Source organism: Meriones unguiculatus, chromosome 8 (assembly GCF_030254825.1).
Source record: "Meriones unguiculatus strain TT.TT164.6M chromosome 8, Bangor_MerUng_6.1, whole genome shotgun sequence".
NCBI lineage: Eukaryota > Metazoa > Chordata > Mammalia > Rodentia > Muridae > Meriones > Meriones unguiculatus.
This window is the reverse complement of record NC_083356.1, coordinates 67,127,611-67,151,037: the sequence shown is the minus strand read 5'-3', so window position 1 is coordinate 67,151,037 and position 23,427 is coordinate 67,127,611. Positions and strand designations below refer to the sequence as shown.

General features: G+C 39.9%; 1 protein-coding gene across 2 annotated transcripts; it reads left to right on the top strand.

Moving 5' to 3' along the window:
• The first annotated feature begins 11,187 nt into the window (after window positions 1–11,187).
• Il36g (interleukin 36 gamma) lies at window positions 11,188–16,968 on the top strand. Of its 2 annotated transcripts, none has more exons than XM_021660478.1 (5): window positions 11,188–11,267; window positions 11,793–11,842; window positions 12,310–12,417; window positions 13,278–13,417; window positions 16,387–16,968. In XM_021660478.1, exons 2-5 carry the CDS (start codon window positions 11,812–11,814, stop codon window positions 16,594–16,596), a joined length of 489 nt encoding a protein of 162 aa, XP_021516153.1. In that variant the 5' UTR covers window positions 11,188–11,267; window positions 11,793–11,811; the 3' UTR covers window positions 16,597–16,968. The 2 variants fall into 2 exon arrangements, with proteins under 2 accessions (XP_021516153.1, XP_021516152.1); XM_021660477.1 differs by having other exon boundaries at window positions 11,218–11,267; window positions 11,793–11,935.
• Window positions 16,969–23,427: the final 6,459 nt, after the last annotated feature.

The window sequence follows — 23,427 nt, the reverse complement described above, 5'->3', positions numbered from 1 at the left end:
CCACAAAGTTGAGCCAGGCATGGTGGGGAACATCTTTAATCCCAGCTCTCAGGAAGCAGAAGCAGGTGGATCTCTGATTCAAGGCCAGCCTGGTTTATAGAATGAGCTTCAGGACAGCCAGAGCTACACAGAGAAACTCCATCTCAAAAAAAAAAATCTACTTAAAGAAATGCCCAACATCCTTAGTCATCAGGGCAATGAAAATCAAAACGACCCTGAGATTTCACCTTACACCCATCAGAATGGCTAAGATCAAAAACTCAAGTGACAACACATGCTGGAGAGGATGTGAAGAAAGAGGAACCTTACTTAATTGCTGGTGGGAATGTGAATTTCTACAACCTCTTTGGAAATCAGTCTGGTGCTTTCTTAGATGAATAGGAACAGTGCTATGTCAAGACCGACCCAGCTATACCACTTCTAGGCATATATCCAAAAGATGCTGAAGTACACAATAAGGATATTTGCTCAACCATGTTCATAGCAGCTTTATTTGTAATAACCAGAACCTGGAAACAACCCAGATGTCCCTCAACGGAGGAATGGATACAGAAATTGTGGTACATTTACACAATGGAATACTACTCGCAATTAAAAACAAAGAAATCAAGAAATTTGCAGGCAAATTGTCAGATCTAGAAAAGATCATCCTGAGTGAGGTATCCCAGAAGCAGAGAGACACACATGGTATATACTCACTTATAAGTGGATATTAGACATATAATATAGGATAATCATACTAAAATCTGTATACCTAAGGAAGCTGCTCAAGAAGGAGGACCCTGGCTAAGATGCTCAATCTTCATTCAGAAAGGCAAATGAGATGGACATCGGAAGAGGGAGAAAAAGGAACAGGACAGGAGCCTATCACAGATGGCCTCTGAAAGACTCCACCCAGCAGAGTATCAAGGCATATGCTGAGATGCATAGCCAAACTTTGGGCAGAGTGCAAGGAATCTTATGAAAGAAGGGGAAGATAGAAAGACCTGGAGGGAACAGGAGCTCTACAAAGGGAGCAACAGAACTAAAAATTCTGGGCACAGGGGTCTTTTCAGATACTGATACCCCATCCAAGGATAATGCATGGAGATAACCTAGAACCCCTGCACAGATGTAGCCCATGGCAGCTCAGTTTCTAAGTGGGTACCCTAGTAAGGGGAACAGGGACTGTCTCTAACATGGACTCAGTAGCTGGTTCTTTAATTATCTCCTCCCAGTCCACAGAGGAAGACAAAGAATTCAGTCCTGATGAGACCTGATAGACTATGGTCAGATGGAAGGGGAGGAGGACCTCCCCTATCATTGGACTGGAGGAGGGGCATAGGTGAAGAGGGAGGGAGAGTGGGATTGGGAGGGGATGGGGCAGAGGCTACACCTGGGATACAAAGTGAACAAACTGTAACTAATAAAAAAATGAAAACAAAAAAAAATCTGCCATGTAGCTGCTTGAGGTTCTCCTCTTTGGGCTTAAGCCCGAATAAAGCTCTTTGCTCTGGCAAATAAAAAAATAAAAATAAGTAAATAAATAAAAATAAAAAACAATCTAACAACAAAATAAAACCTACAAAGAGTCTGATACAGTTTGATACATTATCCCACCATAAAATTTATTAATTTCATTTAGGTATTATACAGAGCTAAAAAAAAAAGAGTTAGTGTTTGCTATTTTTAAATTTTATTTTGTTTTCTACATTATCATTTTCCTTTTAGGTTATTTTTCTTTTTTCTGATGTTCTGAGAAAGTCTTGGTGTGGTAGGCAGCTAGTCTACAATTTAGTTACAGCTCCAGTCTAGTTAGTGAGAAGAAACATGACTTGGCTTAGCCACAGTACCATTTTTTTTAAAAAAAAAAAAAAAAAAAAAAAAAAAAGGAATTATAACATCTATAATTTGTTGGTTTAAATTGACACTGGGCCAACTCTTGTTGGATCCATGTCAGTCTCAGTCTTGAATGGAAGAAAGGTAAACGTCATTAGGAAGAAATATTTACCACCATACTATGTTCTACATTGGACAATGGTAATTCTACAGAAACAATGAATAAATTATAAAACAGAAGCTACAGTGAAAAATACTCTGAAAACTTTGATATCCAAAATAGAAGAGACCAGTCAACACTGCAGGAAAATGGAAGGACAGATTAGAATCACTTTTCCCCAAAAGCACTGGATGAGGGCAAATTTATGAATTGATCCTAACAATAAATTGTATCCAACTTATTCTAGGCAGAAAATGAAAAGGTATCCAAGTTGATGAGGATAGTTTTTTTTTTTAATTTTAAAACCAGAAAATAATGATATTATTAGTAATCAATGTGGTATCATACCATCTATGGTCGCTAATGAAAAAAATTCTAAAAACTGAAAACAAAATGAACGAAAATGAGCAAATTACCAGTATCTCTCCAAATCTAATAATGTAGTAAAATATTTGTCATATAAGGATTATACTACAAACACAAAAAAATTTCATTAGAAAGATGGCTATGTTAATTAGTACTTAAAATTATAATATTACCTCACTTGATACAGAAAAGCACTTGATAGCTTTCAACATTTATTTCCAACTTTAAAAAAATCTTTACAAATTAGAATGGTAGGAGAGTGTTTTTTTAACCTATGTGCTGATTCAGTAATAAGACAATAGAACCTATTTAGCAGGGCAGTTCTGTTCCTGGGTAATACCTTGGATACGAGTTGAGAAAGCTGGCTGTGGTGGCCCACTCTGGGCAAGCTCTCTACTACCAAGCTATGCCAAAGTTCTGGCATCTTGGCAATATTCTGGAAATTCCATTGTGGATTAAAATAAAATTGTGAACAAGTTTTGGGTTTATTAATTATTTTATTGGATTTGTGGTGATTTTTTAAAATGATAACTATTTAAGAATTAATTCTCTGAGCCAGGCACAGTGTCACAGGCCCGTCTACAAAGCAAGTCCAGGACAGCCAAGGCTATACAAAGAAACCCTGTCTCAACCCCCCCATCCCACCAAAAGAATTAATTCTCTGGAGCCCTAAATCTTTCTGTGAATTTATATGTAAATAGATTTGCTGTATTACAGATACTTAATTTATGGTTATTATCATGCATAACTTTTCATAAAAGCTGGAAAGACTCAGATTCATAAGGCAACCACTATTTACTTTCAGGTGAACCAAGAAAAAATTAAAAACCACCATATCACAGAATACCTCAGTTTTTCTCTTTTACTACTCCATTAATTATTTTATTCTTTAGCTCAAATATCTTATTTACATGAAAAAAAATATTGAAAGCATCAATAGAACTTCTGCAAGACACAAGAGGAGGTGTCTTTCTTTCTTTTTTTCTTTCTTTCTTTCTTTCTTTCTTTCTTTCTTTCTTTCTTTCTTTCTTTCTTTCTTCTTTGTACAACAGGACAGTTCCTGGCTCAGCTGTTCTTAACCCAAGGACCTAGGGAGCCAGACACTCAGTTCCCAAAGACTGACCTAGGACAGTAGTTCTAGAGTTCATCTGTTCAAGCCAATGGTGGTTCAAGACATAAATACTCCTGTGAGTAAGCAAAGCTGAAACAAATTTTATTAATAGATATTAAGATATTAAGGAAAAGCAAAACACCCAAGTGGTAGGAAGGGTACCCAACAATTAGTGAACTTCTGTGTCTAGGGATTTTGTCTATGGCTGTGGCTATGGCTATGCAATAGGACCCAGACATCACAATGGGCTTAGATGGCTGCCCAGGCCACTCATAACATCACCCAGGCAGAAGCATGGTCCATAAACATCAGGATGGCCTCAAGCAGTGGCCCAGACCAAGGACATCTGTATGGCCTGTGGTGGTAACTTGGACCAGGGACATCAAAAAGGACAATAGATATCCACACACACCTCCAGCTTCAACACGGCCTGAGGCAGTGGACCACAGACACCTTAGCGGCCTCCAGAAGCAGCACTAACCATAGAGGCCTTTAAAGGAAGTCTAATTCAGAAAATGAACCATCTTTGTCTTAGACATCCTGTCATTGCTCAGAACCAGGGCGATCTTGTAGCTGGGCAGCATGTTTGGGGAGGGGGTGCTGGGTAGGAGTGCAAGCTCAAGCCTGTGTCACACCACCCTGTCAGCATTACTTGGTAACTGCATGTTCCCTTGTCCACCACAGCCTTCTCTCACACCTAGCACTGCTATTTCAGCTCTAGCTCCACATCTCCACTGCTCACTCATAGCTCCCTTTCTCTATTTTCCCACCTCTCCATAAAATAGTCATCGCAGTAGCATTGGAAACTGTGAATGTGTAATATTCACAGTAATTATATGTAATTATATCTTATTATGTAAATATATCTAATATAATATATTGTATATATTGTATACATATAATATATATTGTGTATATATTATATATAATATAATATATTGTATATATTATATTTCTTATATAGTGGCACATGCAGTTTCCAAAATTATATTTATTATATTGTATTATTTCATTTTATATTTATTGTCCAGATAGCTTTGCATGCAAATACTCATTGCATTGAGTCATTCTGGTTCAAGGTTTCCGGTTTCTGAAGCACCACAAATACTGAATCATTGCCAAGACTTGTCTGGGCTATCCTGCTGTTGCCCAGAGTCAGAGTGGTGGTGCAGCTTGGCAGGGCTTCCGGGGTCAGGTTCTGTGCGAGTTCCTGATTACCGCATACTTCCAAGCCCTCCAGTATCTGCCACCCTGAGGCTCGCCAGACTTGACCTTTGTGCTTTGTAGCCTGTGGTCAGTGCTGCGGCCCAGCACTCTCCCAGAAGGGCAAGCAGCACAGGCCATAGCTGCAGCAGCACCAGCCGGCCTGGTGGTCCTAGGGCCATCCCTATTCAGCAATGCCCTGTTTCTGCGGGAGCTCCGGGGGTCACACATCTCCCTGTAATCAGTGCCAGCAGCTCCACAGCTCACCAGAAATGACTTTTGCACTTGTAGTGTGCTGGCTGAAACACAGCTGTGAAGGGTATAGATTTGTCGTTCTCCAATACAGCTCCTTCTTTCCTTCGATTTCATGAATTCACATTTTAAACGCATCTTCTCATTAGACTTGCCCTTTTTTTTTTTTCTTATTAGTTGTTCTGGAGCTATAGTGGGCCCTGCAGACTCCTTTTCCACTGACAGGTCACCTATTCTGTAGGAGATGGGATTGGGAACCCGAGGCAGGAACTGAAGCGGAGACCTCGAAAGAATCGCTTTGTAGACCAGGCTGGCTGTGAACTCACAGAGATCCACCTGCTTCCCTGAATGCTGGGATTACAGGCTCGCACCACTTTCTTACACAACCCGGGACTACCTGCCTAGGAGTGGCACAGGATCCAGTGGGCTGGGACTTCCGTAATCCATCATTAATTAAAAAAAAAAAAAAAGCTCCTACAGGCTTGCCCACAGGCCAGTCTGAAAGAAACAGTTCCTCAGTTGAGGCTCCCTCTTCCCAAATAACTCAGTTTACTTGGAGTTGACAAACACTAAACAGTACAAGCAACACTTTGATATTAATAAAATTTTGAAGTCTTGTGGGGGCCAGTGTACTGGTGACAGGACTGCAATAGCAGGAAGTGTGTCGTGGAATTTTCCCGTGAAAAGCAGCCGGTGTGGATATTAAGGACAGAGTCCACCCTGAAAGCATAGTTTAAACAGGTCAGAGCGCCGAGACTCCTTTTAAGCACCTATAAGGCCGTAAACATCTCTGCTGGGTTCCTTGTGTGAACATTTTTTTATTGGTGGTGGCAGTCAAGAATGTGGAGGGAGAGATCATTGCCAAAAGAGGTTGGTCAGGAATTGCTAGTAGTCATTTCAAACAAGGAGCCTGTTTTGAAATGTGCTGCAAAAGCAAGCTCCAGTTTTTTACTAAAACTTTAGGATGTTTTGATGGTGTTAGGTACTTCAGTACAGCTCTTTCAGCTCTTGGAGCTGAAAGTCACCAACGTGATGGGTTCTTGTAAGTAGAATTACCAAGTCACAGGCACACAATTTGTTTCCCAAAAAGGTTTATGCTGGTTCACACATCTCTGCCTGGAGAGAGGCAGAATTTGTTTCCACCGCATATTGTCTTTTTAGTTTGTGACTTCCTGGTGGGTAGAATGTGAACCTCATTTATTGCTTTTGCATGTTGCTAATAACTGTTTTGGTAATTATAATTACTTATTTTATTGAGTGTTTATATTTCCCATCTGGCAAAATGCTTTCAAATCTGTCTTTTTCTATCAGTATGTAGTAACCAAAAACTTTGAGTATGAATTGCTTCTTTGTTCAATATGTTGCAAATAATTTTTCCCAGGTGTCTTGTCTTTTTTATTTTCTTTCGTGGTTTCTTTGGTCCATATTTTCTCCCAAATTTGAACATTTTGATGGCACTAGTATCTCACCTTTTCTTTGGCAGTTTGTAGGATGTGGCCACTGGGAAATGACTAAGAATTCTCTGACATTGGCTCTTTATTCAGAAACTTTAAATATTAGGCACTTAACCATTTTTAGGTGGTGTTCTATGTTCTGTTCAAATTAGTCCTTTTTATTGTCTTAGCTTTCCCGTTGCACATAATTGCACGGTGATTAATAGCTGCTGTAAAGCATGAGAAATATCTTCACAGTGCTCCTATATGGTTTCATTCTTTTAATGCTGCCATTTATTTCTGCTATTTTGTTGAGTAGTTTAGGGGTTATTTTTATAAATTTGCCCTCCACTTTCATACAAGGGAAAGATGAAGTTAAATAGCATATTGGTTCACATCATACAATGTGGGTTTCATGAAGGCCAGCTTCAGAAGAATGTGATGAAGCAAATCTCAGACCACAGGGTTGGGCAGCTTGACAGAACAGAAGATTCTAAACATGTCCATCCTATTATTGTGTCTGCAGAGGCTGTCCCAGGGACTTCCTCGGCACTCCTCAAGCCTATTAAAGTATAAGTGAACCCATGGTGGTCTCTGTGACTCATGGTCTACCCTGGTGTCCTGTTAAGGCTACACGCCAGTTTCTCTCCAGCCACATCTCCCGACCAGATGCTAGTGTTTATAGATTGCACTTGGCAGGTTATAAGCAATGGTGGATTTGGTCCTCTGGTAAGCATGTAAGTGGAGAATTCTGTTTGATTTGGGGACTTTAGTGTTATAATAGCATTTCTTCATGTTGAAAAGCATTGGGGGAACATCACATGACCTTTAATTGTTGCATGGTCTCTGATGTTTTAGTTTTGATTGTCGGCCTGATTATATGAATACACATTATAAAATGGATACCTATAAACGTGTCTAGAAACTCTCATACTACTGAAGTTCTCTTACCCTACCTAGTTCCCTTTGTCCTTTCCTCAATCTAATAAGGTCCTAGGCCTGGTAAGTGAATGGATCTGTAGTACCATTACCACCCTCCTTGACTCCCTCTCTCTCCACCAACAAACAAACCAATGGATATAGCATCTTCAAATCTTAAAATTATGATCTGGACTAATAATCTTAAAATTATTTCCACATTGAAGACATTTAGCCTTAGGTGCATTTATTGGTTTTCAGCTCCAATTACACTAAATGTCCATTGTTGTCACTATTCTATATGATGCTAAAACATTAGTAGGAAGCATTGGTGACCGGATTACTTTAACGCAGCAAAGTTTTGCTCTTTGGTCTTTAGCTCTTAGAAATAATAGAGGATATTATGGCAGCTCATAGAAAGAAAGCTGAGATGAGTTATTCTTCTGGTGAGTGTTTATTAGGGGAGTTATATAATCACGGTTTGAAGTGAGAAAGTGAGCCTTCATTAGGGAAGACATCCTAATGTAGGTCCTGAAGGGGATCCTCCTCCAGTCTCCTGAATGTCTAGATACATACACCACTGTTGTCATAGGCCATGAAGAGGCTCTGAAGGGAGAAGCAGACCTTTCAATTCCTTAACACAAAGGGAATTCCTGTCTTTTAGGTTTCCAAGAATGGGAAGGAAGATTCCATGCCATGTGACCAACATGCTAGGAGTCACAGGCTGGAGAGTACTACTAGATAAAAGTTGAGTTATAATTCAAGGCTAATTTGAGTTTGCTCACAGTGGCAAAGGGGCAATGAGGAGGAAAACTGCAAGGCCACAGAAAACTTAGCTAATCCATTTACAAGGCAGGGAGGGAGGGACAGGGGAATGAGAACAGGAGAGGATATGGCTTGAATTCTAGGAAAGAGAGAACAGCTTAGTAACTAAAGGATCTGTGATCTAACATTCTAGCATAATTTAAGGCCCTTCTGCCCTAAGCTGAACAGTAGGGCTGTGCTTGCCTACAGCAGCAGAGGTGGGAGGGGGACCCATGTTATTGACATTGCTACTACCTGTAGAGGGATTCAAACCTGGGCTTCAGAGAGATATGACTAGATCTTTCCCAGGGCTGCCACATCTCCAAACGTGGCCTCATTTTAAAGCAACATATTCATGGCCTAACAATAGCTAGTATCAATATTGGTAATCATCTCAAGGAGACCTTGTACTTACAATGTTTATCCATTTCATTTTGAGATAAGAATTCTGAGGAAGAAGCAGCATTTCCAGGCCACAGAAGAAGACAACGCAGCCACTCCTGATGAGACCTAACTGACTAGGATCAGAAGGAAGGAAAAGAAGTCCTCCCCTATCAGTGGACTTGGGAAGAAGCATGCATGCAGAGAATGGAGGAAGGGAAGGATTGGGATGGGAGGAGGGAGAGAACCATAGGGGGGATACAAAGTGAATAAAGTGTTATTAATAAAGAAAAAATATCATAAACAAGAAAAACAAGCCCTTAATCATAACACTAAAAACATGTATCATACAGACATAGAAGCAGGTGTGTTGGGGTGTGATCCAATTCTAGACTGCCCTCTGCTTTCCTTTTCCAATTTAATTTGGCAAAACCTTTCAAAGCACCTGCTGCAGGCTAGGAATGGCAAGGAATACAAAGATGAGTAAGAAATGATCTCTTCTCTCAAGGAATTCTCAGTCCCAGAGGGACAATGCAGCCAGTATGCAAAGAACTTTAATAAAAGACAGGCCCTGTTGTCTACATGTATGTGTGCACACTTTACTGTGTTCAGGCCACTGTTTCACCATTGACTGAAGAAGAAAAGTCTCCTCTCTGGTCTCCAGTAGAGGACTTTGCATTCGAAATCCTTGAGTGGAGACTGGGGAAAATGCTCCAATTTCACATTTCACAGTGCACCCTGAACTTAGCCTAATAGGTGAATAATAGAGCCCCCCCCCAAAAAAAAAGAATTCTGGACAACTTCCTCAGTAGCTGAGTTCTATGTTCTTCAAAGACCAACCTGCATCTCCCTTTTATCATCTCACTCCTGCTGTGATTTGGATATGGCTTGAGTATAGCCATATTCATGTTTTGGAATACTGGTCCCCTATGTGGTCACCTTGAGAGCTAATTAGACCATATAAGATGAGCCTAGAGAAAGGGATTATGTCATTGGGCATCCCAGCCTCAGGGGAGATTAACATAGCTAATATAACATTTTCTTATATTAACATAATATTATGTTAATAAAACATAATTAACATAGATTAGGATAGTTCTTGTGGGACCCCAGTTAGTTAACCTGAGAAAAAGTTGTAAGAGTCAAATTGGCTCCTCCTTCCTTTTGGCTTCCTAGCTCACCATATGATTACTCTCACTGCTGATTTGTTCTTTTTCTACCCTTCATATCCCCAGCCTGAAATATTTTTATAACACCAGAAATACATATTTACACATTCCCATTTCCTCTATTTTCTCTAATCTTTGAGATCCACACTAAACTTTAAATTAGTGACTTGAAGATAGCAACTTTGGGAAGGGCTGCATTCTCTAAATGCTAGAAAGCTGTCAGAAACAAGGGGAGCAAAAAGCTTAAATTTAAGACATATCACCAAAGCACACAGGTTTTTACAATTTTCTTTAAGCCATGGAGAATTCAGGCTATATTTAGAGGCTTTTAAGTGCATGAAAATATTTCCCTCTGAGTTGCGCTCTTCAGGCCCTCTGAGCATTTGTGAGCTGATCCTTCTCTTCCATCTCTATGATCCATGCACCCACCAGATTGCATATTCTTTAACTTTTTTGTTTAACTTCTCTCTTCCCTTTGCTCTCTCTAAGCATCCTATATATCCCTTCCTGCTCTTCTTTAAATTCTTGGTCTCTCTCTCTCTCTCTCTTTCTCTCTCTCTCTTTTACTAATTGTTATTGTATATGCATATATATTCCTAAATATAACCTATTTAATCCATATAATGTTACGTGTATGTATGTTCTTAGGGCTGACCATTTGGCATTGGGAAACTAATTGTGTGCTTTTTGCATACCCTTCTTATGGGCCATTAGTTTAGTGCAGGATTTCTTTCTTCCTGAGGCATCAGTCCCAAGCTCCTGTGTTATTGGTTTGTTGTTGTTGTTTGTTTGTTTTCTTTTTTCATGTTCATAATTGCTACTCTCTACAATAACACAATTCTTTTTATTCTTTAACCTCCCTGAGGCTTTCTGTAGAGGTGAGCCCAATTGTCTTTGATTCCCTCCATTTAATCTTAGTAGATTCTGTTTTCCAAATTGGGCTCTGATTGAAACAGCACTAAGGGATTTGAAAGGCAGATGGTACCTTTTTGATGCTATTTTGTGGTGAGCATGCCAAAGAAGAGGACATTTTGACTGATAAATAATGGAAGGTACTCAAGAAAGGTGACAGGCACCAAACCTGATGTTAGATAAGAGTGGTTCTCAATTCATCTTTACACTTTCTCCCTTGAGAACACAGGAGCATATTTCTCCAAGGCCAGGTGGAAAGTAGGAGAGATTGACTAGGGACACTATTGAGATGCTGGAGCAGAATTTTGGATGTCCAGGGTTTCAAGAGCCATCCCTATCATTTGTGTTCACTGAATTTGCAGTCAAACCCCAAACTGGGGTCAGCTGAGCTCTGGGAAATCCCATGGTCTCTCCCTTTTGAGAAATGTAAGCTTTGTCATTAACTCTGTTTCCTGATGGCTGACGTACGGGGCTGGGCTCCCTACGTTTCTAGAGGAGGTCAGACAAGTCATGCTCATGCTGAGTCTGAGATTTCTCCACCTGAACCTCCCAGGAGCAAGGTTCTAGCAGGAGGAACTGGATTTTTTTCAAGGTTGTGCATTTGCCACACCCCACAAAAGAGGCTGGAGCCTCCTGCACTCACCTAGATAAATGACCCAGGCTGTGTTGGCATCCAGCACTGCACCTGGGAGATGCCCACGCTGTAATATGAACTTTTCTTAAAGACTCTTTCTTGCCAGGTATAATGCATACATAGAAAGCCCTCTGACTGTAGGGCTTTCTGTATTTTAGGGCTCAGTGGATAGACAAAGCCATCTTGCCATGTCTCTGAGCCCAGCTCTGTGTGTGAACCTTCTGATTTGGGATTCTGAGATTCTGGCTGAACTACCGAGCATGAAGAACCCAAGCCCTTTGCCTTAGGCAGAAAGAATTGACAGTGAAAAGGGGCCTCTGGGGAAAATATACACAAGGAATTAGAGGCTGGGGAATGGAATGTTAAAGGCTGAATGTTATTTATAGCCTTCAAACTTGTAAGGAGATAATGTTATTAGGATTTCTGGATAAAGGAGAATTCTTTCTGCCCTTCTGTCTCCAATGCCTTGAGGTTTGGTCCCAGGAACTAGCCTAGCTCTTTCAAATAGAACATCATCTGGTTATGAATTGCAGTTCTGTGTCCTAAACGAGAGCCTGAGAAACCAGGGTCTTGGAAAGTCTTGGAAGTGTTACCTGTGTTTTATCTTTCTTCCTGTGGTCTTCTCCCTCAGGTACCAGGACAAGCCAACTATGGAAAACAATGAAGAAAACATATATGAAGGTGATGTGGGCATAGGATACTAGAGAGCTTTGCTACTTGTATCCTCAGCTATGTCCTCTAAACACCCAAGTAAGAATTCTATCTCCAAATCAGGTATAGCTCTTAGCACACGGTAAGTTGCCCATATGCCACTGTGTCTTCATTTTCTGGAGGATGCAGACCACTACTCACTGCTCTAGCTATGGTTCTGAGCATCAGGCCAAGCACAGACAAGAGCAGCTGAGTCTCAGCACATATGAGCTGTGGAAATGCTTTTTACTCTGTCTTGCTGGCTTGTTCCCTTAAATCAGTAATCACTCTGGGTAGCCTTTGCTTCCCATGGATTTACTACAAAGAAAGTCTAGGTTGGTGGGTTACAAGAAAGCTGCCAGTTTGGAGATATTACAGAAAGGGCCTGAATTTAGGTAATCTTTCTCCTATTTTTGAAACTTAATCTTCATGCCTATTATTTGTTTTCATTCAAACAGCAAGAAACACTCCTCAATATGGAGAGATTTCTGACTTGGACCAGCAGGTATGGGCTATAAGTGGTCAGATCCTTGTGACAGTTCCGAGGAGCAATGCTGTAGACCCAGGTCAGTGGTCATCTGTTGCTGCTTTGCTTTCCACACTACATAGACTTTGTTAAAGAAAGGTGCCAGCAGCCTGTTGTGCAGTGGGATGGTCATAGTTAACAGTAGTTAGAAAAGAGCTTCTGGACTGTTTGACCACAAGTGAATGTTAAATACATGACATGAAGATATACTGATTACTCTGGTTTTGTCATTGTTGTGGTATGACACATACATGCATCAAATCAATACTGTGAACCCCCAAAATATGTCTAATTATGTGCAAAAATCAGGCTTAACTTTCACTGGGGGCCACCTGGAAGAGGCAGAATTTTATACCTGCCTGGGAAGTGAAGTCTGTCCCGGACTAAACTAAAGTACTCACTAGGATGGAAGACCCTTCTTAAGCGTAAAGGGCTTGTACTCATTGATCTGAAGCAGCTGATATGTACTTTGGAAGGGAAATATGTATGTTCTATATGACATCAAGACATACTAAAAGAATTAAATGAATGAATGACACAGAGAGGTAAATTTCCACATCCCATTAGGCAACCCTTCCTAATGGTCTGAGGGCTCTCCAAGGATCAAAGGAGCCATTTAGAGGAAAAGTGTCTGCCACTAGGTGTTCAAGCACAGGTGTGAAAGTCTAAATCCTACCATTGGCTTAACTCTGTGACTGCCCCAATAGCTAGGACAGTACTTGCCTATCAGGATAAATGGGTGGGTAGGCGAGTGACCACTGGGTCTGGGCAGCAGGGATGACACTCTACAGGTGTCTTCTGCACTCACTTAGCAAACAAACGCTGCTCTGCTAAGTCAGAACTAGAGAGTGTTCTGTCTTCCTGTCTTCGGAAAAAACTATTATGCTCTTACCCTTACAGTCACCGTCACTGTGCTCGCATGCAAGTACCCAGAGTCCCTTGAGCAGGGCAAAGGCATTCCCATTTATTTTGGAATCCGGAATCCAGAAAAATGCCTGTTTTGTGGGGAAGTTGATGGACAGCCCACTCTGCAGCTGAAGGTCAGTGACTCAGAAAAATAACATAAACATTTTAAACACCTGTGCTTCTTTTCTTATGCTTCTTATTTTTAAGTTAGCATATAAAGCATTAGGTTTCATGTGGCACTTTTAACATAGCATGTTTTAGTAGATTCTCAACACCCCAGCTCCCTCTTTTACTCTCACATCTAACAGTCTCCTTTCTGTTTGATGACACATATGTCCTCTTTCCTTCCACCTCTCTTGGATTCCTTTCTGGTCTTTAGAAAAAGCCATGTATCTTTACATGGATCATTGGCAGAATGTTAAATTTTAGAATTAACAAAGGAACTATTTTTCCTAAGCATGTTTATTTCTAGCTCCTTTTAAACTATGAGCATGTACTTTAGAAGTCTGCCTTAATTAAATTAATTGATATGGGAAGACCAAGCTCACTGTGGACAGTATCATTGTCCAGGCAGGTGGTCCTGAATTGTAGGACAATGAAGAAATCTAGCCACGACCAGCAAGCACATAGCGTGTTCTTGAATACGATGTTACAAATGCCTCAAGTCCCTTCCTTGACTTACCAGAGTAATAGACCAGAGCTTAGTATTATAAAAACCACTTCCTCCCCTGAAGTAAAGTAAAAAATAGACACATGAATAATTTTATCTTGCCCTTCTCTAGTGGAGAAATTTTGTCTTGCTTAAATTTTAAGATGTGCTTGGTCATTGTGTACACGTATATGTCCTCTCCCTAATGCCCTGGAATTCCCCATTTCAGAATTCCTGTTCACCAGTCAGTGGCAGGCTCAGGCCTCACCTTGCTGTTATACACTATCCTATGTAATTGTCACACTTTCACTTCCACTATCTGTCTGTCTGTTTGTTTATTGGCCTTGCATTCTAGGAGAATTTCTTGTTCCCAGTTTTAAATTATGTTTCTTTTCCTTGTCTTATCTGCTAAATGACCCATCCTTAACCTTTTCTGAAATGTTCATTTTTGCTGTTACAATTCTTAAGCTTTTAAGATAACTGTATATATGTACACGCATAGGAATGTATATACATAGATATAATTTTGTTTGTATGTAAGCATATGCACACAAACATCTTTTTTTACCCTATAAACTTTAATTATGTTAACTCAACTCAATCTAGTTTAACTCAGAAAATGTGCAGAAACTTAGTTGCACCATATGAGTACATGGCATATCTTTGAACAGAATTGCAAATAATTCTGACCTTGTAGAGCCTGGATTCTAGAGGAGAGATATGCAAATGATAAATATAATAGTGCATTTGTGATATGCCAAAAGATATGTCTTGGGAAAAGAAAGCAAAGTAAAACAAAACAAGTTTAGTAAAAAGCCAATCAGATCAGGGCAGAGCCTGGGAGTGGCAGAAACTGGGGTAGGGTAGGAGGAATTCAAAGGCAGAGCAGGAAGCAGAGAATTGAGTCAGCAGATGAGGGTGAGGCCAGGAGCCAGTGAAGACAGGTTAGCAGTGGTGACGTGAGACCAGAAAAGGACTTGCTGTCCTCTTCCAGGACTTGGCCACTCCATCCAGGTGAAAGGAGGAACCTGGGATGCTTTGAACAGGGTGACCCAAAACAACATAGGTCTAAAATGGATCACTCAGACTCTAGTTTTATCAGACATTGCAGGGGTCAAGGGTGGAAGCCCTCTGGAGGTTTTATGGTGAGCTGCATGTGAGAATTGAAGTTGGTAGGGGTAGATTCTGGAAATAGTTTAAGTGTCAGCAACAAGATTAGTTGACAGTAAATGTGATTACATTCCAAGCTCTGTCCTATGTTTGCTAAGTCACTCTTCTGTTGGACTTTTGTCCTCAGAAATTGGCCATTGATGATGTATAATTTGGGGGGAAACTTAATGAGACAGTGTTAAGAGTAAAGATTGCTTACATGGAGTTTAAAGAGAGAAATCCGACAGCAAATACTGGCAGCTATTGTAAGGGGTTTTCTGTAAAGTAAGAACTGACAAAGAATTTGGATCATTAAAATACAGTTATGTGACACATGACAATGTTTTGGCCAACGGTGGACTTCATGTACAGTGGTCTCCTCAGACCGTGTTATCCAGCCACATTGCAACTGCCTTAGACTGAGTAAGAGCATTTACAATGTTGATGCAAGAGTGAAGTTACCACTGAGTACTCTCTCAGAATGTGTCTGTCACTCAGTGCCATCCCTAAGTTTTTTTTTGTTTGTTTGTTTGTTTTTTTGTTTTTTAAGATGAAAGCAAATATACAGATAAGAATTGTTGAGAAAAGAAAGCAGAAATGGATGGTGCATACAAGAGCAGGAAGGGTGGCTAGAAGAATGTCCTTGCATGAGTGAGTGGAGGGCAGCCATTGTCTAGTCCTTCTCAGGTAGGAAGGCACTGGGAGTTGCTCAGTCAGTGGATAATTTGGAGAAGTTCTTGAAGTTAGTCACTTCAGCTTCCTCAGGGGGTTGGAAACTGAGAGTGAGGATGACTGAAGAAGTGAGGGAATTAGAAATAAGGTGGCAGATTTTCACTTTTTGAACAGTCAGCAAATCTCTTCTGAGCAGAATGTCAGGACAGTTGTGAGCAAGTTTGACAAGTATTTATGATTAGGAGTAAAAAACACTCAATTTAAAGGGTGTATACTAATGAAGGAGAAAACTGGAGCAGAAACAGCGATAGGCAGGGAGATTTTGAAGCCTGCCTTCTTTCATTCCTTCTTTCACTCCTTCTTTCCTTTCTTTTCCTTTATATTTCTTTTCTTTATGCCTTCCTTTTTTATTTTCGGGGGAAGAGGGAGGTTAGGGAACTGAGTCCAGGGACTTGCACTCGCTTGGCGTTCTCTTCCACTGAGCTGATTCCTCACCTCTGAAATGGCTTCTTCTTGTCCTGTTTTAAGATAGGCTTCCTTGAACTTAGGAATATTTAGTGGTTGTGTAAAAATAACAGCACCTATCAGAAGCAGCTTCTAGTTTTTTTCATGAGTATTCTCTCTCACATGTAGGAAGAGAAGATTTTGGATTTGTACAACCATCCTGAGCCACAGAAGCCCTTCCTGTTTTACCACGCCAGGACGGGTAGAACGTCCACCTTTGAGTCAGTGGCTTTCCCTGGCATGTTTATTGCCTCCTCCAAGAATAACGAGCCCATCTTCCTCACATCAAAACAGGGGGAATATTACAACATTAACTTCAATTTAAATGTAGGGCCTTGAACTCAGCATGGAAGTAGAGAGTTGGTTGGGAGTCTTTGTCTTAAAACTTCAAGCTTCTAATATGTTATCATTTTGATCTGTGTTGTTTTCATCCTAAGAGGTAAGCAAAACCAACAATCTGGTTCCATAGATGAAGAAGAGATAAAACACAATGTATAATACAGAGTACGTGGGATGGGGGCAGTGTAAGGCTGTCCCATGAGCTCAATAGATTGGAGAGTGTCCTTTCCAGGTACTTTTCAACTGGCCTAAAATTCAGAGGAGTTGGCAGTTCCTCTGAGGGTGACTCTCAGGTTTATTCTCAGCTTTTATTGTTTACACTGGCAGAGAGGGTTCTAGTGAATCTGGTCAGCTTCAGGAAGTTCCCGAAGCTATTTTGAATTGTTTACTTTTCTGCTTAAGGAACCTGGAGGATGGAATGTTCCAATCTTGGAGGAAACTGTTATGCATACATATGGCAAACTCAGAGCCTCCTCACACTCATCCTTGAGGGTGTCCTTATTTCACAGAGTATCAGCTGATGACTCACCCAACTACAGTACCTCTGTGCACCCTAATACAATTATGTAATGGCACAAAGTTTGAAATGTACTTAGTTCACTGCATTTCTCAAACTTGAAACAACATGAGAATTACCAGGGGCATGTGCTAAACCTTCAAAAAACTTAAACCTTGTAAGTTCGTAAGTTAAAACCCCTACCTAGACATTGCAACATGTTCCCTAGAGATTGCTTTCCTGGATCTTCTTGGTGTAATTTTCTATGTACATATACTCAAATTAATCATAGTTAAGAATATATGTGTGTGCTTCTGTAGAAATAAAAGGTTATATTAAATGTGTATTTCTTGCTGGTTTTTATATTTTGTTCTCTAAGGCCTTTGACTCTTGAGAGACTTAAAAGTGAGCTCTGCAGAATGATGTTCAAGCCCTAGAATAATATTCTTCATAATATTCTAAGCATAAAAAGAACCCAAATTTCTATCAACCAGTGAAATAGATAATATATTCAATACTATCCAGTAAAAGGAAATTACTGATATTCAGCTAAATGAATTCTGAGAATGTCCTGAGGATGACAGACACAAGGAGAATGTAATAAATAGGTTCATTTATAAGAAGTTCAAGAATAGGTGAAACTAATTTTCATGCTTGAAATCAGAGCATCAGCACTTTGGAGTAAAAGAAAGCAGTGGAAATTTTTAGAAGCTGCTACAGAATTAAAACTACTCCATTCAAAGGATGGAAGAACTACAACAGCTTTGAACTACTGCACTGTAAGAAAGTGTACCAGAGGCCATTGGAGCAATACTTTGTAGAGGAAAAATATTTCCATGGTAGAAGTCCTTACCCACATACTTTATCAGTTAAGAATAAAAGTAGAATGAGCCCATTCAAGGAAGTTTCTGTTCAGAGCTGGCAAGATGGCACAGTGTGTAAAAGCACTTGATATATAAGCCCAATGACTTGAATTCCATCTCTGGAACCCACAATGGGTCAGTGGAAATAAAGACTGACTCAGACTCACAGAAGCTGTCCCTGATCTTTATGCATATGCCAAGGCCTGCACATGTACACACACACACACACACACACACACACAGAGAGAGAGAGAGAGAGAGAGAGAGAGAGAGAGAGGCACCACGCTGTACAATAAGTAAATTTTAAAAGTTTAAAAATGATTTGTTCCCAAGTGTTTTGCCTGAAGAACTGCTAAAGAATGTGTCTTCTCAAACAAGAGAGATATGTGGCCTCCTTAGTAAAGGAAGACCCCCAGAAGATAGCCAGACAGAATGGAGCTGTTGTAGGCTCAGCAGACATAAGCAAGCCATGCAGACAGTGAGCTCAACTTACTGAATGAATTAGACAGATTTTGATGGTGGGGAAAATTTACAGGGAAGTAATGAACTTTATAGAAAAATAAGCAAGAATTCTGGGTGGTACTACTTGCTTCTAATCTCAGCATGATGAACAGAAGAAGGAAGAGAAAGAGAAAATGTGATATATATGTGTATATATATATATAAATATATATAGAGAGAGAAACAGAAAGGCTAAAGATGGGGTAAGGCAAGTTTTTTTATTTGAACAAGAATGTTATCTAGGTGTAGGTGCTGTTTCTTAAACTCTACCTTATTTGGGGTTCCTAAAGCCTCTACTCCCTTCCAACTCTCCAACCTTAGGTAGAAGAGAAAGAAGATTAGAAGGGGAAGGAGACATAGACCTCTCTAGACTTAGTTTCAGCTAGTTAGGGCCTTTGGGTTCTTTGGAAAAATACCAGTATGTCAAGTAGTTTAGCAGTGACAGCAGCAGAACAAACAAGCAGCCTTCTTCCTCCTGTCTATCTCCCCCAAGCCCCCTCTGGGATCTTGTATTTATCTCCTCTCAGAGCCTCAGAATTCCACTATCTGTAGCTAGCAAAGACCATGCCCCTCTTCAGGTCACATGAGGCAATTATTAGCTGTGGAAAAACTAAGGCAGTCCCATATCCCACACTTGGATTAAAACAAAAACCTGTTTATATAACATAACTGAATTTTTAAAGAAACCAAAACTTCCACTATATCTAGGAGGGGAAAAATATTAATAAATTACTGTATGAGACAAGTCTATTCTATTTACATCCCTTGATATAGTGATTTACCTTTTCAGTAACACTTTATTTTATTTTGATTTATATAGCTTTAACAAGGTTGTTTGAGATTTTAATGAAGAAAAAAGGTTATAGAAAACAAATAATTGTTATTGTTTTGGTGTTTCTATTGTTTCTAGAACATCCAAGAAATTGCTTCAGAATCCACTTTTTGCACCTGTGGTTCAAAATAAGTATTCAATATGTATAAAGGTTTACTTATAGCAAATATACCCGAGGTAGCTGAAGAAACAGACCATTGGAAGCCTCACTTGTCAATATTCTTTTCTCTTTCCCCAACTTCTTGAACTTCATTATAATATTACTGCATATATGACTGTCTCTAAAATATGAAGTGTTTAGCTTTATGTCTTTTAATTTTTTATGGAGATGAGATCATGAAGTATGCATTCATCTACAGCTGCACATTCTCAGGATTCACTCCTATGAGTTACAGTGTTTTGTGGAGAAGATGCCAAGAGAAATTATTCATATACACTTTCATAGTAATTTATAAAGATATTCTGTATTTCTTTGAAGCTAGTTATAATTAAATCCCCTTTTCTATTATTTATTATAAACATTGTATATAAATATTTGTTGTATATCATTTTATCTTTAATACAGATCTCATTTGCTCATGGCACATTTTTGATATCTGATCTCATTATTTCTCAATGAGAGAAATAATTGAGAATAGCCTAGGAAAAAGTAGTCAGTAAGAGAATTCTTTTTCATATTTTACATCCTGAAAGACAACGTCCCATTCTCCATTACATTCTGGAAACATAAATCTCTTTCCTCTCTGATTTCTTCAGTGACTCACTCACATTGTGCAATCAAAGTACAATGTTTAGGCTGCATAAGCATGTGTAGTCTTTATTACTCTTAACTTTATTTTTGAAGTATGATCTGATATGATACAAGGGATGATTTTAATTCTTCCATATTTAGTAAGAGCTGATTTGCTAGAGTCCCGAGTATGTGAACAAGTGGGTCTCTGGTTCTTAGGCCTTCTCTTGTGGCTCTTTTCCTTCTTTTAGTTTGCCTTGTCCATCTTCAATGTGATGATATTTGTTTTATCTTATTGTATTTTATTTTGTTATGTATTGTGATTATGTCTTGGAAGCCTCTTTTCTAAGGAGAGACAGGAAGTGGATCTGGATGGGAAGGGAGAAAAGGAGGAAGTAGGAGTAGTAGAGAAAGGGCAAACTGTAATCAAGAAATATTATATGTTAAAAAAACTATTTTCTTTTTTAAATTTTTTTAAAGATTTATTTATTTATTATGTATACAATGTGTGTTCGCATGTACACCTGCACGCCAGAAGAAGGCACCAGATTTCATTTTAGATAGTTGTGAGCCACCATGTGGTTGCTGGGAATTGAACTCATGACCTCTGCATGTTTTTAGCACCTTTATTCGTAATAGCCAGAACATGGAAACAACCCAGATGTCCATTAATGGAGGAATCGATACAGAAATTGTGGTATTTTTACACAATGGAATACTACTCAGCAATCAAAAAGGAGGAAATCATGAAATTTGCAGGCAAATGGTGGGATCTAGAAAAGATCATTCTAAGTATCCCAGAAGGAGAAAGATAAATATGGTATATAGTTGCTTACATAGACCTACAAGATATGATAAACATAATGAAGTCTATACACCTAAAGAAGATAAGCAAGAAAGCAGACACAAGATAAGATGATCAATCCTCACTTAGAAAGACAAATGAGATGTGCATTGGGCATATGACAGGAGTCTACCGAAGAAGGCATGTGAAAAACCCTACCAAGCAGCATTTCAAAACAGATACTAAGACTCATAACCAAACCTTCGGCAGAAGGGGAGTTAGTATGATGGGGAAAGGATAGGAGCCACAAGGACCAAATATATCTGGGCACAGGGGTTTTTTTCTAAAACTGTTTCTCCAACCAAGGACCATGTATGGATATAAACTAGAACCTTTACTCACACAAAGCTCGTGGTAGCTCAATAACCAATTGGTTTCCCATAGTAAGGGGAACAGGGACTATCTCTGGCAGGAACTCAATGGCTGGCTCTTTGACCTCCCCACCCCCCAAGGGTAGACCAGTCCTGCTAGGCCACAAAGGAGGACTTTGCAGCCAGCCCTGAAGATATCTGATAAAACAGGGCCAGACAAAAAGGGAGGAGGTCCTCCCCAATCTGTGGATTTAGAAAGAGGCAGGGAGAAGCTGAGGGAGGGAGGGTGGGTTTGGGAGGGAATAAGGGAGCAGGATACAGCTGGGATACAGAGTTAATAAAATGTAACTAATAATAATAAACAATAAAAAAAAGAGCAGCCAGTGCTCTTAACCTCTGAGCAATCTCTCCACCCCCCCCCAAAAAAAAAACCTATTTTCAATAAAAGGGGGCTCATTTTATGGCTTTTTATTTCTTTGAAAGTTACTATTAAGAAATACAGTGTTATTCTTATGTTTCTGTCTTTTATAGGTGAATTGGCATTTTCTGCTTGAAACTTTTAATATTGTTTCTTTTCTTTGTATTTTTTTGTTTCTCCGTTTTTATTTTTTATTATTAAATTTTTATTTTTTATATTAATTACAGTTTATTTACTTTGTATCCCAGCTATAGCCCCCTCTCTCATTTTCTCCCAATCCCACCCTTCCTCCCTCATCTCCTCCCTGCTCCTCTCTAAGTCCACTGATAGGGAAGGTCCTCCTCCCCTTCCATCTGACCCTAGCTTATCAGGTCTCACCAGGACTGGCTGCAATGTCCTCCTCTGTGGCCTAGCTAGGCAGCTCCTCCCACAGGGGGTGGGGAGGTCAAAGAGCTAGCCACAGAGTTCATGCTAGCAACAGTACCTGTTCCCCTTACTACAGGAGTCACTTGGATACTGAGCTGCCATGGGCTAGGTCTAAGCAAGGGTTCTAGGTTATATCCATGCATGGTCTCTGGTTGGAGAATCAGTCTCAGAAAAGGCCCCTGACCCCAGATATAGTTGGTTCTTGTAGAGCTCCTGTTCTCTACGGGTCTTTCTGACTCTCTCTACTTTCATATGATTCCCTGCACTTTGCCCAAAGTTTGGCCATGAGTCTCAGCCTCTGCTTTGATACACTGCTATGTAGAGGCTTTCAGAGGCCCTCAGTGGTAGGCTCCTATCCTACTTTTCATTTTCTCCTACTTCCAATGTCCATCCCATTTGTCTTTCTAAGTAAGGATTGATGTTCTTACCCTGGGTCCTCCTTCTTGTTTAGCTTCTTTAGGTGTACAGATTTTAGTATGTTTATCCTATCTTATAGGTCCAGTATCCACTTATAAATGAATATATACCGTATATGTCTTTCTGTTTGTGGTATACCTCACTCAGGATGATCTTTTCTAGGTCCCACCATTTGCCTGCAAATTTCATGATTTCCGTGTTTTTAATTGCTGAGTAGTATTCCATTGTGTAAATATATCACAATTTCTGTATCCATTCTTTCGTTGAGGGACATCTGGGTTGTATCCAGATTCTGCCTATTACAAATAAAGCTGCTACAAACATGGTTGAGCAAATGTCCTTGTTATGTACTTGAGCATTTTTGGGATATATGCCTAGGAGTGGTATAACTTGATTGTCTGAGAAAGTGCCAGATTGGTTTTGTTGTACAAGTTTGCATTCCCACCAGCAATGGAGGAGGGTTCCCCTTTCTCCACAACCTCTCCAGCATGTGTTGTCACTTGAGTTTTTGATCTTAGCCATTCTGATGGGTGTGGATGAAATCTCAGGGTCGTTTTGATTTGCATCCCGCTGATGGCTAAGGACTTTGAGCACTTCTTTAAGTGTTTCTCTGCTATTCTATATTCCTCTACAGAGAGTTCTCTGTTTAGCTCCATACCCCTTTTTTTTTTTTTTTTTTTTTTTTTGTGCAAGTATTTTTTTTTTTCAATGCAGTTTATTCAGGAACATTGAACAATCCTCGGACCCCGGGGAAAGCCAGCCCACAGCTTAAATAGCCTCTGGGTAGCCAACCCAGGCGTGCAACGGGGGCAATGCAGATAGGTCCACATACATGGAAGCAAGCCAGATCCTCGGCCTTAGCCAAATGTGGAGTTGTTCGTGACAGAGAGCACTCACCATCGGGAAGGTGGAAGGCGGAAACCAGCTCCATCTTTAAGGCATAGCATTCCGCAGCTCTCTACAGTTCCCCCTTTTTGTTTTAGACGCATCAGG

Excerpts from the sequence above, each read along its gene's own strand:
- Il36g (XM_021660477.1), top strand. The coding sequence starts at position 11,893 with ATGTCCTCTAAACACCCAAGTAAGAATTCTATCTCCAAATCAG. Across the intron at positions 11,936-12,309 it reads GAATTCTATCTCCAAATCAG|CAAGAAACACTCCTCAATAT; the intron begins GTATAGCTCTTA and ends TCATTCAAACAG. Across the intron at positions 12,418-13,277 it reads GAGCAATGCTGTAGACCCAG|TCACCGTCACTGTGCTCGCA; the intron begins GTCAGTGGTCAT and ends TTACCCTTACAG.